We start from the raw sequence: 16,718 nt of genomic DNA on the forward strand, positions 1-16,718 counted from the left end.
TAATTTGTTTAATTTTATTCCGGTATATGTTTTATTTTATTTGCAGCTAGGCATAACTGACAAACAACTGTCCCATATGAAATATATCAATGTACATTGACAAACTACAACGTTAAAATAAACATATTTCTGAATGACTATTTATATGAAAAACTACGGAAACAAGTACAGTAGTCGAAATTTTAAACATAAACCCCATTTAATGGAGACGTTACTTTTATTAGTTTTACATTTAATGGATAATATTTCACAAAAATAATGCAAACAGGTAAATACAAATACACTAGATTCCTGTCTAAGAATAACTAAAATAAAGAGCATTTGTTTGCAGGATTCATTTCGGTATTTGCAGAACAATGAAATGCGTCGGCGAATTTCTTGAAATGTGACAACGTCCCAAGAACTCTGAAAATATAAATTAAAATATCATTTATACATGCGAGTTCATATCAGACACAGTACTTTTAGATTGGTATTCAAGCGTCGGGTGACTCGTATGAAATAAATGATGAAATGATAATTAGGCCGAATCGGAAATGTCCGAAAAAAAGTACGATTTAAAAAGATGTGAAAGACATCGTCCGCACATCGTCATAAATCCGTCATAGTTCGAATATTTCCCTGTTTAATCAAAATGATAACAAATTATATTAATGTTCCATAAACAAGTTCAGTCGCTTCTTTGATGCCTTGCATCGACATTCGTCTCGTTTTATCCTTGATGATTATGGGTGATATCCTGAATCTTTTAATTAGATGTTTTTACACTTGCTTAATGGTCAACTGAATTTTTCGATTTTCCGATGTCAACGTATAATACGCTCGTTGATTAGAATGTACCCTTAGTCGTAAAAATGAAATAATTTTAGTAACATAGTTTCCATATTTTATATCCGTTTGTTTAACCGGTATTTCAGTTGCAAACACATTTGATAAAAATGAATAAATGTGACGTTTGTCAGAGATTTAAGATATTTGGAGTTACGACTAAGATCCTTTAATGAAACGGGTCACAGAGAAGCAAGAAAGCAATAGGAATGAATCTAACGCAGTGGTCTTCTCTCAAGAAATAATGACAATTATTCAGGAGTTATAGATATATAAGATGATATTTTGCGAAACAAAATAGCACAGCCAAATATTTCAAAATTAATTAAAGACTACGTCGACAAAATCACAAGTACTGTCATGAACATTATGTTAAGTTGTCAGGGTTAATCAACAAGAGGTTATTCCATCAAGGCTGAGAAGCCAACATGCAAGATATAATTTAACTATTTTCTTTTTCAAAGCGTTAAAGTAACAAAAAATTATCATTGACTTAAACGAAAAGTGTTTATATACAACTGCATGTTTTCTTTAATGTTGAATAGTCATGCGAGTGTGCATATAAGAAATGCTGATCAGTATAGAAAGTATTTATTAAAGCGATTTTTAAAGATAGAACATGTCATAACGAACATCTAAAGATCCTTTAAGACAATTCTCTCAGCATGCAGATTTGCTTTTTCATATTACATTGATTAATATTTTTTTTAAAAACATTCATATCTCATTGATATAACCTATTTATTGACAGCGAAGGCAGCAGTTTCGTTTTCATCATTAAGTTAAAGACCACGTTCCCCTCGCTGTACGAATTAAATGAGTGTTCGCATGTTTTAACCTTAAAATATACACTTGATTTCATCATTAATTCTTTTCGCATATTTAAAATATCAGTATGTTGTTTATACTTTTATACAATTTAGTTCCGTGGGGCGTGGTCAATAATGTCAACATAACTCCCACCATCATATATACCTGTATCGTCCAGGCGAGTGATGACTGGTTTCTGTATTTATATAGAATTGCTTAGCTCCCCTTGTGTTTGTCTTCTCACACATACTCTGTAACGATTATTATTTCATTATTTACATTATATAGCTTTACAGTTGTTTACTTTGAATCAACGTACCGAACACCGTTGAATGTTTTTGCACATAATGTGTCAAATAAGTAGCCATGTAATTAACACAAGCTGTCGTAAGACAACACGCTCGACTCTTTGCCGCTTTCTCTCAGAAATGGGTACAATAATGATGTGATATATGCCAGGCAGAAGTCAAATTAAACAGTAAACAAGAAACGCTGCAATGTGACGAATCAGGGTTTTCAATGATGGACAAAAGAACTTGGATGTACCCTTAGTGTGTGATGTCCGTTAACAACTGTGTAAAGTATTGACTCAATTGAATGAACAGTATAGAAGTAATGAGTAGTGATAAACCCAGCTTGCCCCGAATCTTTAACCGGACAAAATGTGCCCTAAATCTTTAACCTTAGTTCCTAAGTCAACCATTAGCCATAAAAATGGTGTTAACATGTTAACATGATGAAATGGTGTTTGGTTACCTAATTGTAAGATGGTCATCACTAATTGTGTGAAGTCATAGGTGAATTGAATAAAAGGCATTGGAGATATAAGTGACTATGCAAAATTGCCTTAAAACTTTAACTGGACGCCGACGCAGACACAGACGCCGACACAAACGCCGACGCAGAACTCAACGCCGACGCCGGGGCCAGTAGTATAGCGTCCTTATTCTTGGAACAGCCGAGCTAAAAACTCATTAAATTATGTGCAATTTCAAAATGAATTATGATTATCTGATAAACGTACCTGATTAAAATAACGACTGAGAAGCTGAATATCTTATACATACTTACACTTCATAAATTTGCACAAGAACACAATATGCAATTCCCGAATCGCATGTAAATTAGCATTGCTAATCAGTCAATAATATGTCACTTCTTGAGTCTAAAAGCGTTTCATTTCCTGTCGCTCTTGCTACGATAAATATAGGTTTTAATACTATACCTGTGCATAGACCAAAAAGAATGTTTGCTCTTCGGATAACTTTAGACCAGAAATATTGATACGCCCCTTCTTGTTCTTCATGAAAGCCTACAATATAGATGCAAAAGCATTAATAAAAAAAGTCAGGAAACACTACGCATTCAGATATTTCTTATATATCAAACTTGTTGGCAAAATCTTTTTTATTTTTACTTGCAAAATAAATCACTCTTAAAACCATGAATCAAAGATTGTAAAGAATATAATTTTCCTGATTGCTCGTGAGTGCTCTTCAGTCACGCTTTTAAGCATAGGATCGTTTTGTTTCCACATATTTTGGTGAAACTTTTGCAAAATATAATATTGATAGATCACTAGGGGAATTAAGTGCTCATTATTACCTTGTATCCAGTTCGCAAAGCAAGACTGTCTTTAAAGTTGGCATTTTTTGTCAAATCGCCTTTCAGCTGCAATATATTATAATAAATGTTTAAAACAGCTTAGCAAATATTTAGATTCCTTTTTATGCTACATTTCAAACGGTATGGACTTAACTTACAATATATTCCTTTGATCTCATATGTCCGACAAATCCTTCGGACGTAGATCGATTGCAGTTGTTTAGGTGATTCAATTAATAGAGCCATTGTGTGCTCCCTCTTTTTTGTCCTTGGTTATTTGTTCATATATGCTTATACAATTAGGCCCGTTTAATAGAAACAAATACAAGTCATTCTACCGGATTATGGTCTTATTTTATAAACTATTTATAATGCAGTTCTTTATATATATTTATATTTTACCCGATACATGTTATTGTCCTCTTGAAGAACTGTATACTTGTTGTATTCGTCCAGCAAACATTGTAACCGAAAGGCAATCGTCAATGCTACCCTGTGATCAATTTTATCTTCGCTCAAAAACCGAAGCAAAGCTGGAAAACAGAAAGAACGGGTGGTTTTCAAACGTCAGTAAAGGTTTTTTCTATGAATTAAACACAATAAGAAATTAATTTATAACACAAAGAATCCTGATGCCCCATTCCATAGATAATACGTAAAGACTTTCAGGTCATCCAAGCTTATACCCGAGTATAACACAAACGTGTGACATTAGAATATAACTTTGATAAAAATGATGTTTTGATGGGCTGCAGTCTACTTGTATATGGAATCCATTTACAATACTACTATATGTGCAAACTGTTTCAAGTTTAAACACAGTCTTAGAAAAGGTTGTGTGCACAATGTTCCCAGTGTTTCTAGGAATACTTGGTGAATAATATTTGAATACATTGTGTTACACTCGGTGCAAATAGGAATCTCCAAAGCTCGATTCCTATACAATGATAACACTAATGACACTGAGCCCAAATCTTCAAAACAAATATGTCACACAATACATGTAAAATGTGTTATTCAAGTGTTAAGCCATCTGTCCATGTATTATGCCATGTATTTTACCTATTTAAGCCAATTTATTGTATTTTATTGAAAAACAACAATAGTTTTTCATTTTCCAGTTAAAGTTTTAGGGCAACACTCAATAATATTATAAGTTACGGGGTTAGTAGGTGGCCGATAAGGGATATACGGGGCAAATATAACCATATAGGATGAGAGCGACGCGCCCCGTATATCCCATATCGGGTCACCTACTAACCCGGAACGAATATATCACATCGACATCCTGTTTACATGTTTAAATGTTTCATTTATCCATCGGCATATTCATCGGAATCGTAAAAATAAACGCCATTTTGGTCTGGAACAATTTGATGACCCAATATGGAAAAATATGGGGTCACTGCGTGACCAGTCCTGGACCGATGGCGTTGCGTCATTCATGTTAGAGGCGTGATATATCGTGTTACCATCAATGTCTAACAGTTGCGAGATTGTCTGTGCTATTTGGGTCCCCACTGCGCCGAACCAAACGTCAGCAGACGAGCTAGCGTACACCAGCGGTAAAAAGTAAACTGATGTTGGCATCTCTACTGAAAAAAATATTTTACAACATTAACTAATCCTTCATATGTGTAGGTTAACTGCTCAAAGTACTGCTATCTCTACTTCTTTACTGATGCTGATACATATGGAAATACTTAATTCGTATCTGTTTGTTTTTTTCGCATATGTAAAGGGTCATAACGCGTAAGTTACAAATGAAAGTGTTATCAAAACTAAACTTTAGTCCTCATTTTAAAATTAACAATCTGAATTAAATAAATGAAATAAATGAAGATATTATTCCGCAACGTTTGAGTACTTGAATATTTTATTAAAGACGTCGTGAAGTAATCGCTACAGCTATGAAATGAAATCGAAATCTGTAAAAAGACTATGATCCATGTAACGACCCTCGATATATCATTTTAATTAAAGTATAACGTGTATCGACCATTGGTTAAAATTAAAAAATGATGCCCAAATCCATTGTAAAACAAAAACTAAGATACGTCAACATGACAAATTTATATAGTGTCAGATACCAAAATAAAACCTCACAATTCGAATGATGAAAACGCTTGAAAACGGAAACATATGACATACATTTTTAATGCTAACCGTTTGACCGTTTTATCGTGTTAAGTAGGTGTTCTAATATATATATATATTTCAAAATTAATGTCATCATATTATCAACATACACATTACCTAGAGACAAGCATGTATTGCTTTGATAAGAATACCCACCTAGCACTTTATTTCTCAGGAAGAATATGGACGACCCCTCTGTGGTTGGGAAACGCCTTCTTTCACCCCTCACAGATTCCATTGCTATGCCTTGAATCATCTCTGACATATTTTCAAAATAATCATCACCAAATTTGCCTACATGAGATTTAAATATTTCATTTGCAGCTTTCCATTCCACTTGCATAGTCAATCCACTAAGTTCAGTTAATAAATGTTGCTTTTGCTTAATTGGCATCCAGTATAAGTCTCTGATTATTTCTTCTACACTGCTGATGAGGTCGATAAAAGTATGCCTTAGGGCGACATTTACTCCGTCTATGGTAGCATTACCTATCACATAATGCATTGGAAACATCCTGGAAATTTGTCTGGCACAAAAGTCATCAGAAAACTCACTCCGACCAATGGGTAAGGCACTGAGTTGCCATGGTGATTGCACGAACACTGGCATATCCCGTGGAAGCAAATGAAAAAGGTCACTCTCAGTGAGAGCGTGAAATATAATGTATCTTTTCAATGTAAGGAATGAAAAAGACGAAATCACATCGTTCAGTGATACTGTCAGAGACGTGAAACAAATTGTGTATTTATTTTTAAACTCGCTATTTTGGAATAATGTCGAAAAGAATGATTTCCAACTGATATTATATGGAGTATGAACTTGAAGATCATTTGCAATAGATGATCTGTTGCATTTTGCCATTTCTTCTGTAATGTCGTGCGCTTCTTCTGAATAAAGCACCTGCAACGATTAAGTAAAGAAATACGTTTTACCTCTTATGAAACGATGTACAAGACTAATGTTAAGATTATATACACAAAAACATACACATACGTTATAATCAAGCTTCGACCGCGTTTCTTTAGTGTCCATGCACACGCATTCGTATTTATTCTTACACATCTGGTAGGCTTTTCCAGCCGACCTGGAAAGTTTTGTCTTGCATCACCCAACCAGATAAGCCACGCGCAACATCGCGCTACTTCTTATTTACTGTAAGGTATGGTTTATTGTATGGCCATTGCCTTGTGTCCCTAAACAGGGTTGTTTCTTAATGCTTAATGAAGCCGCGCGTATAGTCACAGGCTTAACACGATCTGTATCGATTGATAATCTAATGAAAAAAATAGGTTTGGTTTCGCTTGCAGACAGACGAAAAATTCAAAAGTTAACTCTCGTGTATCAAGCTAAAAGTGGCACACTACTTGTTTATTCGCAAGAAATAATACCGCCTGTGATCTCTACAACAACACATTATAATCTCCGAAATAATAGCAATTTCATTACTATTCCTCGCAGAACAGATTGATTCTCAAAGTCTTTTATTCCATCAGCAATAGATTTATATAATCATTTAGAACATAACATTACATCATCTCCTTCAATTTCGGCATTTAAAGCAAATTTAAGGGGAAAATTCAAAGGTCCTGTGGTTCCCAAGTACTTTCTGTTAGAAGAACGTGTATACTCCGTAACGCATGCTCGTATAAGGAACCATTGTAGCAATCTTAACTTTGACCTCTATAATAACCATTTGCTTAATAGCACTAGATGCCAGTGTGGTTACCCAATTGAAGATGCAGAGCATTATTTCTTTAGGTGTGATCTTTATACTCAGGAACGTATATCCATGTTTCGTGGAACACGTGCGATTCACCCACTTAGCATTACGTCGTTATTATTCGGAAAACCCTTACTCTCCGGCGATGAAAAATTGTATTATTCCATTATGTACACTTACTTATAAAACACTTTAAACGGTTTACGGATTAGCCCCTTCTTTAAATATAACTGAACCAGGTTGTTTTATTGAACAGTTTACCACATATCACCTGTGTAGCAGTGAGTCAGAATGCTTCTTCTTTTCTTTTTACTTCCTTTCTTTTACTAACATTTCTTTCACTTATCCATTTCCTTACCTTTATCTTATTTATATTTATCGCCAAATACTTATCAACGTTATGTGCAATGGGGAAGATGTTAATTATGTTGTAAGAACTTGTGTCCAACCCATTTGCTTTTTGTATACTCTATATTATTGTTGTAAATACCGATTATGTTGAAAGAAAAAAGGCAATAAAATATGTTTAAATCAAATCTTAATGCTCGAATACTGAATTTTTCAACGGCATTTTATCATTGTATTATAGAAAATAACATTATGACACTTCACTAAAGTGCAATTAAATATATACTTATGTAGGACTTAACATAAGTATTCGTCAGAAAAACGATTTGACAGGATTTATTTGACGTCAACATTGACATAAAATTGTTACGTGTCATGGGCTTATTTTTATCATTATTATTTATTATTATTATTATTATTATTATTATTATTATTATTATTATTATTATTATTATTATTATTATTATTATTATTGTAGTAGTAGTAGTAGTAGTAGTAGTAGTAGTAGTAGTAGTAGTAGTAGTAGTAGTAGTAGTAGAAGAAGAAGAAGTAGTAGTAGTTGTAGTAGATTATGGCTTTTATGACCTCAATCGATAACTATGCAGACTCAAACTATCCATATTATCTCAGCGCATGTGCGGTCCATGCTAGTAATGTAATTTCGTCCGTAGTATCTGCATACACTTCTGCTGCAGCATCAAATAGTTCTAGTCCCCTAAGCAGGGAGTATCGGCAATTTCTATGCTCAAAGGATGAACTTAGAAAATAACACTGACATTAAATGCTTTGGACCAACTTACTAACTTCCTATCTGCGTCTATAATGGGTTCTCTTCGGTCAAAATAATTATGTATCTAGCCATTAAGTACCTCAGACTTATCATATCAATTTATTTGCGGCATACCCGAGAGAACCATGATGATCTGCTAAGAAAATGTTGAAATGATATCGACAAAAATACGATGCCCACTGTGCTTAGGGGTTTGCCTTCTAGTGTCAATAAACAATTTCCAAACTTCACAAACTTGATATAGTTAGAATTATTCCCTCAAAGATAGTGAACATGAGATTTATGTCATATCCCTCCAATCTCACTCAGTCTGTGTGTTTTTATACGTTCCAACGTTCAGAAAAATACAGAACATTTCAAAACAGATGTATCCTTTCTTTTTAATTACTGGAAAAAAAATGTTTACTCCAATATTTCTCGGTCGAAATCAGACGTTAGTGTGGCCCTATTGTTGTTTCCTAATTTGAGTTGGTCTACATAAAAGCGGGGACCAGAATGCATCACAAAGAATGTTACCTTCTCGCAGTTTATTAAGCTATCGTTAATTTCTGTTGCTGTTTTATACAATCTTCATTGATCCATCGTGTCCAGTTACGGGCAATTTTGTATTTGAGATCCAAATTATCATTGCTATCGTTGAACAATCCTGCGAGCTGTCAATCATTCATCCTAATTCAATAATTATGTGTTTAAATTTACGATTAGTTTGATTAATTTCCTCATGGCGAACCACGTATGATTAAACCTTTCTGAAACTACTTCCTTATATTTTGAGACGCCAAATTAAAAAAGAATACCTTATTTGTGTTAACACTTGTTTTTTTATTCTTTTCCAGCCCAATGATTGACATTGTGCGGGTAATGTTCATTGTCAGACGAAGGTAAATCAGTCATGATGCCATCATAAAAGAAAAAAACAAATTGAGATTGAAATGTTCAATACCATCATTGTATAACAGTTATATGCCAATAACATACAGCTAGTTCACAGACTGTTAAGCGTCAATGTTTATGCCATGTTATTAGGGGTGTGAGATTATTCATTTGTCAACAAACATTCCCAATATAGCTCTTGAATGCACCGAATAATTACTTATGATCATATCAACAGATGTAAACAGTACTGAAAACATGCTCCTCGTGTGGGGTTGAAAGAACTCGTTAGGCATTGTAAGTTTAACTTAAGCTGGATTTTAATTTTCACTTATGGTCAAAACTAAATCGGGTAAAAACGAAATTCGATGAGGAATCGAAAATAAAGTTCAAAACTGAGTATCACATGCAATGTTTCTGAGAAAAAAAATATCCTCTTGTTGATAAAATGGTTATTAACAAATAATTTACCCAATATGTGTGGTTTAATTTGTTAAATCTATTACATCTTCGAAGTCCATACCGCATTTGCTGAGCTTCTAAAGAAGTTTTGGCATTCATAAATCCAGAAGATCTGATCTTAAGACTCCAAGGAAGCCATATATAGCATGTTTATTGACTCACCCTGTTTATATAAACATTTATATGATATAAATCATCGATCATCTCTTCAAATGTCTGGTCAGTCTCTCCTCGCTCATCGATCCCTAATATATGAGCCACGACCTCACCAATGAAGCGTTTATAAGCGAGCATCATCTGGTAATGAAACAAAAATAAAACCAATGATAGCTTTTGCTTAAAGGATATGATTGAACAAAATGCTGATCAATGAACGTCAAAGAAAAAATCGCACATGGTTGTCTGTTATTAGAAATTGAACATTCACATATTACAAACCTCTCGTTTGAATATTTCTTGCTACTGAATGAAAATGAGAAAATACTACTAGTACGGATTCGGACCGTATCAAACGACAAGGCTGTGCTATTTGAAGTCCAAAGTTAGTTGATATCAAAAAGAAGAAAATTGTATTCCTTAATACAAGTTATACTCAGAATAAAAAACTTGAATCGAAGCAATGACTAAGACTGACGTCTTGTTTAAATCAATGTTTAAGTATTTGAATAACAGAAAGGTCACATTTGTCAAACGTTTTAGGTTTGCATAGCATACCGCGTCTTTCTTCTCATCCCTGAAGATATAGTCGCTAGGACGTAGAAACCTGTACCGGTGAGGCTCAAATCCAGATTGCATTTGGTCGACTAGCAAGGAATCGGAAAACTGGTTTGTCAACTGATAATAAAGAAACGTGATAAAAATATTTGAAAATACATTCGTGCAGCAGTTATATCTGAAACGCGCAAGTGCAAATGTTGACTGGTGTTCTGTTAGTGTTTACTGTTCTTTTGTCTAGCTAAGTTCGAAACTTATTGTCTTGTTCCATTTTAAAGTTCAATGATATAAACACGTTTTATAAAAAAAATGAACGGTATTGTGTTTCACATATAGACTTACAGTATTTTTAAGCTATTTCAAATATCAATCATCAATATATACGAAAGAAACCAATCCTTCTGCAAGTTTCTCTAAACATCTATAATATCGGAGGTGTTAATCGTTTTCCACTTATTCATTATCTCATAACCGCTATATTTCCACCTAATTCTGACTTTCAATCCCCAATTCGCCCTGGGTTTAAAATGAAGCTCAGGCGCAGATGTTAAGAATAGAAGTTTCCTATTTCCCTCGAGAGAAAATGGCTAACAAAACAATAAGTGAAGATTTTCATAATACCAGTGTGGGCAGCGTTTAACGTTCATCTGTTTGTGCTCAGTTAAGATTCCCTGTAATAATTGTTTATTTTGTCAGTATTATTGCCACAGTTTATATCACTCTTTAACGCTTAGGGTAGATCAAAATAATTGCTGACAGATCAGTATGTTCCATTCACACACTTGATTTTAGTTGTGTTACTCCTTTCGCTTGATGTGTTTGAACCCTAGATATCAAAAAGATGTTTTGCTCATGTCAAATACCGTTTCTTAGAAACAATACTTATGAACAATTTCCAATTTTATCACGAATCATGATTTTTTTGCATAACACCTAATTAATTTGGCAGGTGTTACTTACACTATAAACAAAAGTTTACGGACAACAAATAAATATTTCTAAACAACATACCCCGACTTTCCCAGATGTGAGAACGTGTGTGTCAAACAAAGCATTAACCCCAAACTTTAACACGGTCAATGTTAACAGCTGTGTAAGGTCAATGTCTTTTGATTTCTTTGATTCACCAAACTGAAATCCTCCGAGGTCTTCTATGACGCCCAAAACTAAAAGTCAAATTAATTGTGGAGTAAGCATAGATATATACTGTTTACGTATGGTATGATTTTGGTCCTGTTAATGGATGTGCTTTACAAAAACACGAGCGTTCACATCAATTACTTTGATAATCAAGCACGTTAAGAAAAATGATATTATATTATTTGTTAAGAATGTCAACAGATACCTTACAGGTACCTTGTTCCAAAGCATCGTAATCTAAATGCCGTTAAACATTTTGTATCGTATTACTTTCTCTGTGGGTGTTTCTTTGGAAACCCAAACATGACTGGAATACTCGTTTGATTGCCTTCACTTCTCGTCCATCCGTTGGTTTCACATCTTCGGACAGTCTATCTAAATGTAAAAATCAGAATTTCCCTTATAAACATATGTATAGATCTACATTATGTAATACTGTTATAACAGATACAAGATTGAAAACTCGAAAGGAGTTACCCTAAATTTCGGCGTATGCCAGAGTAGGCCATTTATAGTTATCTGGTGGAAAACAAAACTCACAAATCAACTGTTACATATGTGATTACATATGTCATAACATTTTGTGAATGGGCGATCTTGACACGAAGTTTTTGTATTTTGTTTTGGTCAATGATAATATTTAACTCAATTGTGTTAATATTATTTATCGACGAGTATATTTTCCCAATATTCCATTTTTGCTCCTAAATTGCAGACTATGAACAGATGGCCACGCATGAGGGTGAATAACAGCCAAATAGGAGGGAGACAGACACACGGATGCACTATGGAACTAAATATAAAGGAATAAAGTTGTAAGTCTAAATAATCTGAGAAATTTGTGCTTTATACCTGTGTTAATAAGTTATATAAAATAAACAGAAGAACATATGGACGCATACACATCGAAACAATAAGTTCCAGGTTAAGGACCAATTTTGTGAAATACATGCCTGGGTATGTGACCCTCTTGTTTCACCGGGGTTTTATCCAAAATCGATTAGTTAAGCTCGTGATCATATATTTAAGAAATTTGAAAAACAATGAATTTTGTGCTCTAACCTCGTCAATGACGGATTTTTGAAAACAAGCGAGTCAGGCTGAATATAAAATGGCGGAGCCGATCTGATATGAGTACTTAAATATATGTTGCGGCTTACCGATCACCCTCACATGGGCAATTGGTGATACAAAATCTGCTAGCCGGTGTTTGGATTGTTACCGGCAAAGGTCGGCGTATGCCAATGTTTCCAGTGTGCTTACCAAGACCGACTTAATTTTCTGTATAAGTTATAAACTCACGGGGTTCTTACATTCATGAGACATTGCGTTTGAATTGGTTTTATTTTGTAGATTAAAACGCAGAAAACAATGTACCTTTGAGATCTTATACCATAAATTGAAGATAAAAGGTTATATTTCAATGGAAGCAACAGCGATTACATGAGTATATACGTGTATTCTGTAGTGTGTAAAGTATAACCGACTTATAGACTATTTTACCTCTGGTACTGAGCAGAACATTAAGTATGACATCCCAGACGAATGTGTATAAATCGATTACTTAACGTACAACAATAACCAAAATAGAGGTCATGAAATACTTCGCTCTAATCGGCTTATTTGTTGCGAATCTATTAATATTGCTCGTTTTGAATTAAAAGCAAAACAACACTGTAAAACATTTAGTGAGATACCTGATATAGCATCTTGATAATTCTCCAAAACAATGTCTGGATTTGTTCTTTTGCGAGGAGTGTTCCAAGACAGTTGTGTTGACCGTTCAAACCCGCCACAGGCGTATTCATAAAAGTCCTGAAAAGGGTGGAGAATAAGAGGAGTATAAATAATAACGATTAATTTGTTTAACTTCACTGTCCTGCAATTGTTCAATGCCAGTTAATAATAATCCCCTACAGAGTGTTTTCTTTTGACGAGCAGATGTGATATCTCTGCCACCATGTACGAATTGATCGAAATAAGATGCTACCTTTTTCGTTCAATTCAAGCAGATGTTCAGACGTAAAGTTGTAAATTTAGTTTCTCGAAAAAATGAAACGCCTACGTACTATTCTTTTATTTCCAAAAAACGAGACGCATATTTGAAAACAATTCAATGCTAGTTATATTGCAATTATAAATACAAAAATTGAAATAAGTACCAATAACGCAATATTGTTCTAAATAAATGAAAAGGACAAACTTATTTACCTGGCATGGATCTGCAGTGACATTCATCTTAACTAAAATGTCCGCACTCAGTCTTGCACAGATGTCGTCTTTGCAACGCTGGAAGAATAGAAAACAAGTTTCATTTTAATGCAATAAAAGTTTATTAACTAGATACACGTGTCTCCATTAAATGAGATACATAAAAGAACACAAAAAGTCATGTTTCCGATGGTTGCTGAAATGCAGATATCTATAACACAAACTGCAAATAAGATCAGCTTATTGAGTGATTTTCAAGAGCAGTTCTTCGGCACTTATGCTGGCCTTATGATTTTCAGGAAACAATAATGAGAATAATTTACTTCGTTAACTAATGTTACGACTCGTTTCGTAGTATTACGATTGCCGAAAAGGGCCTCCTTTTGAAAATACATTAGAAATCACTAGTGGGTGTACGAACAAAGCTTGTACAAATTGTGTTATTGTTCTCATCACATTCAAAATGCCCATCTAACATATTATCATCTAGGATGGTGTCTGAAGCATCCAATGACAACTCATCAATAATTAACGTTAGTCATAAAGATAAATGACCTTAGGTCCTAACATGCACGCTGACCGAATGCTGAATGGAGCCTTGATAGTGATATGTCGTTATTACTATAACAACGTAACCTTTATCACTTTAAAATCAATAGAAATGCAATGAATTGAGATGAATTTATGTCTATGTGCAATATTTATTGTTTTATTGATTGCTTAATGTCAACTGTGCAGTGGATTAAGCTTGATTCTTCTATTTCTTCTACGGTCATTTATTTCTGTATCGCGTGTGCACATATAGATACCTTTGGACACAACAGTAATGATTAGCTGATGACCTAATAAATGGACATCGCACTAATGTCCACTCTCCTAATTAACAATACAGATGCAGTAAAATGGCCAATAACTTTTATCCTTAATTACAAATGCCAGTCACGAAAGCGGTAACTTACCACGGAAGGCACTATCAAGGAATTTAACATAAACATTTAAAGACAACAAATCAGAAAAAAAAGATATTTGCAACCATTTGGTATTCTTAAACGAGCAGAAATTTATTGTCTGTCTGCATGCTCATACACATTCCGGAATGCTATCTCTGGTTATGAAAAAGAATTGAAATAAAATGGTCAAGCGTAACTATTTGATTCAAGAATGCACATTATTAAACGGAATTTGTCAAATATATGTTAATGTATGGGTATATTAGCTAACACCCTTACTATTGCTGCATTACAATAGTTGATATGAGTTTGTCTTTACTTTATACTTATTTACTCTACACAAACGAGTTATTACAGATGGCAACAAAATTCGTTTCGAAACATAATAAAGGGTGTCCTTAAACATAAAAAAATGAAAGCCACTCTTACAAATGAATTCCAATATATTAGCATCTGTTTTCTGTTAGCTAAATCAGTGTTTTCTTGAACTGGCCTTCAATATTGAAATACATAGAACGCTTATCCACGCCATCACGTGGTCTTCAAGAACAAAATTTCCAGATTATTGCCGGAAGCTGCAAATAAATCATTTAGAGCTCTCCGACCGTACGTAACGTATGTTGCATTTTCAAAGAGGCAGGAATTTTTTTGTATCGTTTTTGTGTAAAAAAGTTGGAAGGGAAACAGAATTTCAACAAACCTCTGATTAGTAATAATATATACATTTTTTTAATCATAAGCTTTGCAAATTTTACGAAAGAAGTTTTATCAAACATTGCCTAAAACCCTTGCATTTCAAGTTACGCAAAAAAAAGGATAAGGGATGGTTTCAGGTGCCAAACTAATTAAAACTATCTAGTCTTCAAAACTTTATATCGTGTGACTGTGTGTTGATTACTTCTTTTTTTAAGGAAAGACAATTACATTTTGTAATCAGGAAGTGAACTTATATAACTTTGTTTCTCTATTGTATCGAATATCTCTCTTATTTGAACATAAATCCACAAAACTTTTTCGATTGGAAAAAACACATTGATTGTGTTACGTTATAATTTTGAATGACTATTTCTGAAACAAAAATGAAAACGGAATTTCATCTAGTATATGAACGTATTGCTGTGCAAAATTTGATCAACGTCTTACAACCTAAAATAGAATGGAAATAAATCGTCATAGAAAACCCAAATATAATAACTATTTTGAAACGTTTCATAGCTTTCTATATTAATGAACATTTAAAACCTACGTGAAATCGACTAAATTTAAATTCGTCTCAAGGCCAACTAGTATATCTGATTTATATAAGAAGCAAGATGGATGCGCTTTGCTAGAATTTGAATAATTTGAATGAAAATTTGCCATAGAATATGTACTGTTTTTTACTGATTTGTTTTGTCTTTAAATGGATTTCAATTTTACCAAAACCAGTTATTATCCGGAGGCAATTAACGCCATTCTTTGTTCAAGCGTCTCGGAGATATAGAAATGAGCATAAAATGCAATTAAGATTACCATTGTATCAGACATTTTTTCAGGTAATAAGTAAGTTATATACTGCAAATGCAAATAACTAATTTCAAAGTTATAAGACACTTTAACACTTCTCATTTAGAAATGCTGAGTTAACTTTAATTTGTTTCTCAGTGAAATTGTTAAAATAAAACACCAAAAACAGATGATATATAATAATTAAGAGTCCTGATTCATTTAAAACTTATACATCAAAAAATGTTTTTAAAGCAGAAATATCCCAAAGAACAATTCTCGAGGAATATGAATATATTTGTTATAAATGATTATGATAAGGTTATTAAAATATTTTTGGAAACAACAATATTTATTTTTGAATGATCATATTTTCCCCAATAAAATCAAAAAACGCTAATATACACGAAATCATTCAGAAAGTATAAAGTCATTAAAACATGTTATATTGTAATGTTAAAAATGTTGACAACGTGGCAAAAAAGGCTTGGTTCCACACGTTTATTAAAACATTGAAGACAATATTAGTACCTCAGGTTCCGTAGGTTTTGGTGTTGTACATGGCGACGTGGAATAAGCATGAGTGACGTCGCTCGAATGATATTTGTCGTTAGCACCTTCAAACCGGATAGAATCTGTTTG

The 16,718-nt window shown here is 33.5% G+C and overlaps 1 protein-coding gene across 1 annotated transcript; it reads right to left on the reverse strand.

Moving 5' to 3' along the window:
• Positions 1-275: 275 nt before the first annotated feature.
• LOC128213599 (endothelin-converting enzyme-like 1) lies at positions 276-16,718 on the reverse strand. Its single transcript, XM_052919502.1, has 15 exons — positions 16,608-16,718; positions 13,642-13,719; positions 13,128-13,245; positions 11,701-11,805; positions 11,302-11,456; positions 10,291-10,410; positions 9,739-9,873; positions 8,807-8,894; positions 5,539-5,676; positions 4,716-4,838; positions 3,646-3,776; positions 3,244-3,309; positions 2,864-2,950; positions 1,804-1,889; positions 276-405 (listed from the first exon to the last, which is right to left on the reverse strand). The coding sequence occupies exons 2-15, from the start codon at positions 13,666-13,668 to the stop codon at positions 306-308; spliced, it is 1,479 nt and encodes a 492-aa protein (XP_052775462.1). The 5' UTR covers positions 13,669-13,719; positions 16,608-16,718; the 3' UTR covers positions 276-305.

The sequence above is a fragment of the Mya arenaria genome, chromosome 2 (assembly GCF_026914265.1).
Source record: "Mya arenaria isolate MELC-2E11 chromosome 2, ASM2691426v1".
NCBI lineage: Eukaryota > Metazoa > Mollusca > Bivalvia > Myida > Myidae > Mya > Mya arenaria.

Bases quoted from the DNA above. Each gene is read 5' to 3' on its own strand.
- LOC128213599 (XM_052919502.1), bottom strand. From the start codon at position 13,668: ATGAATGTCACTGCAGATCCATGCCAG. The intron at 8,895-9,738 runs GTGAGTCAATAA...AATGATTGACAG, and splicing joins TAAATGTTTATATAAACAGG to CTCGCAGGATTGTTCAACGA. The intron at 3,310-3,645 runs GTAAAATATAAA...AATATATTGCAG, and splicing joins AGGACAATAACATGTATCGG to CTGAAAGGCGATTTGACAAA.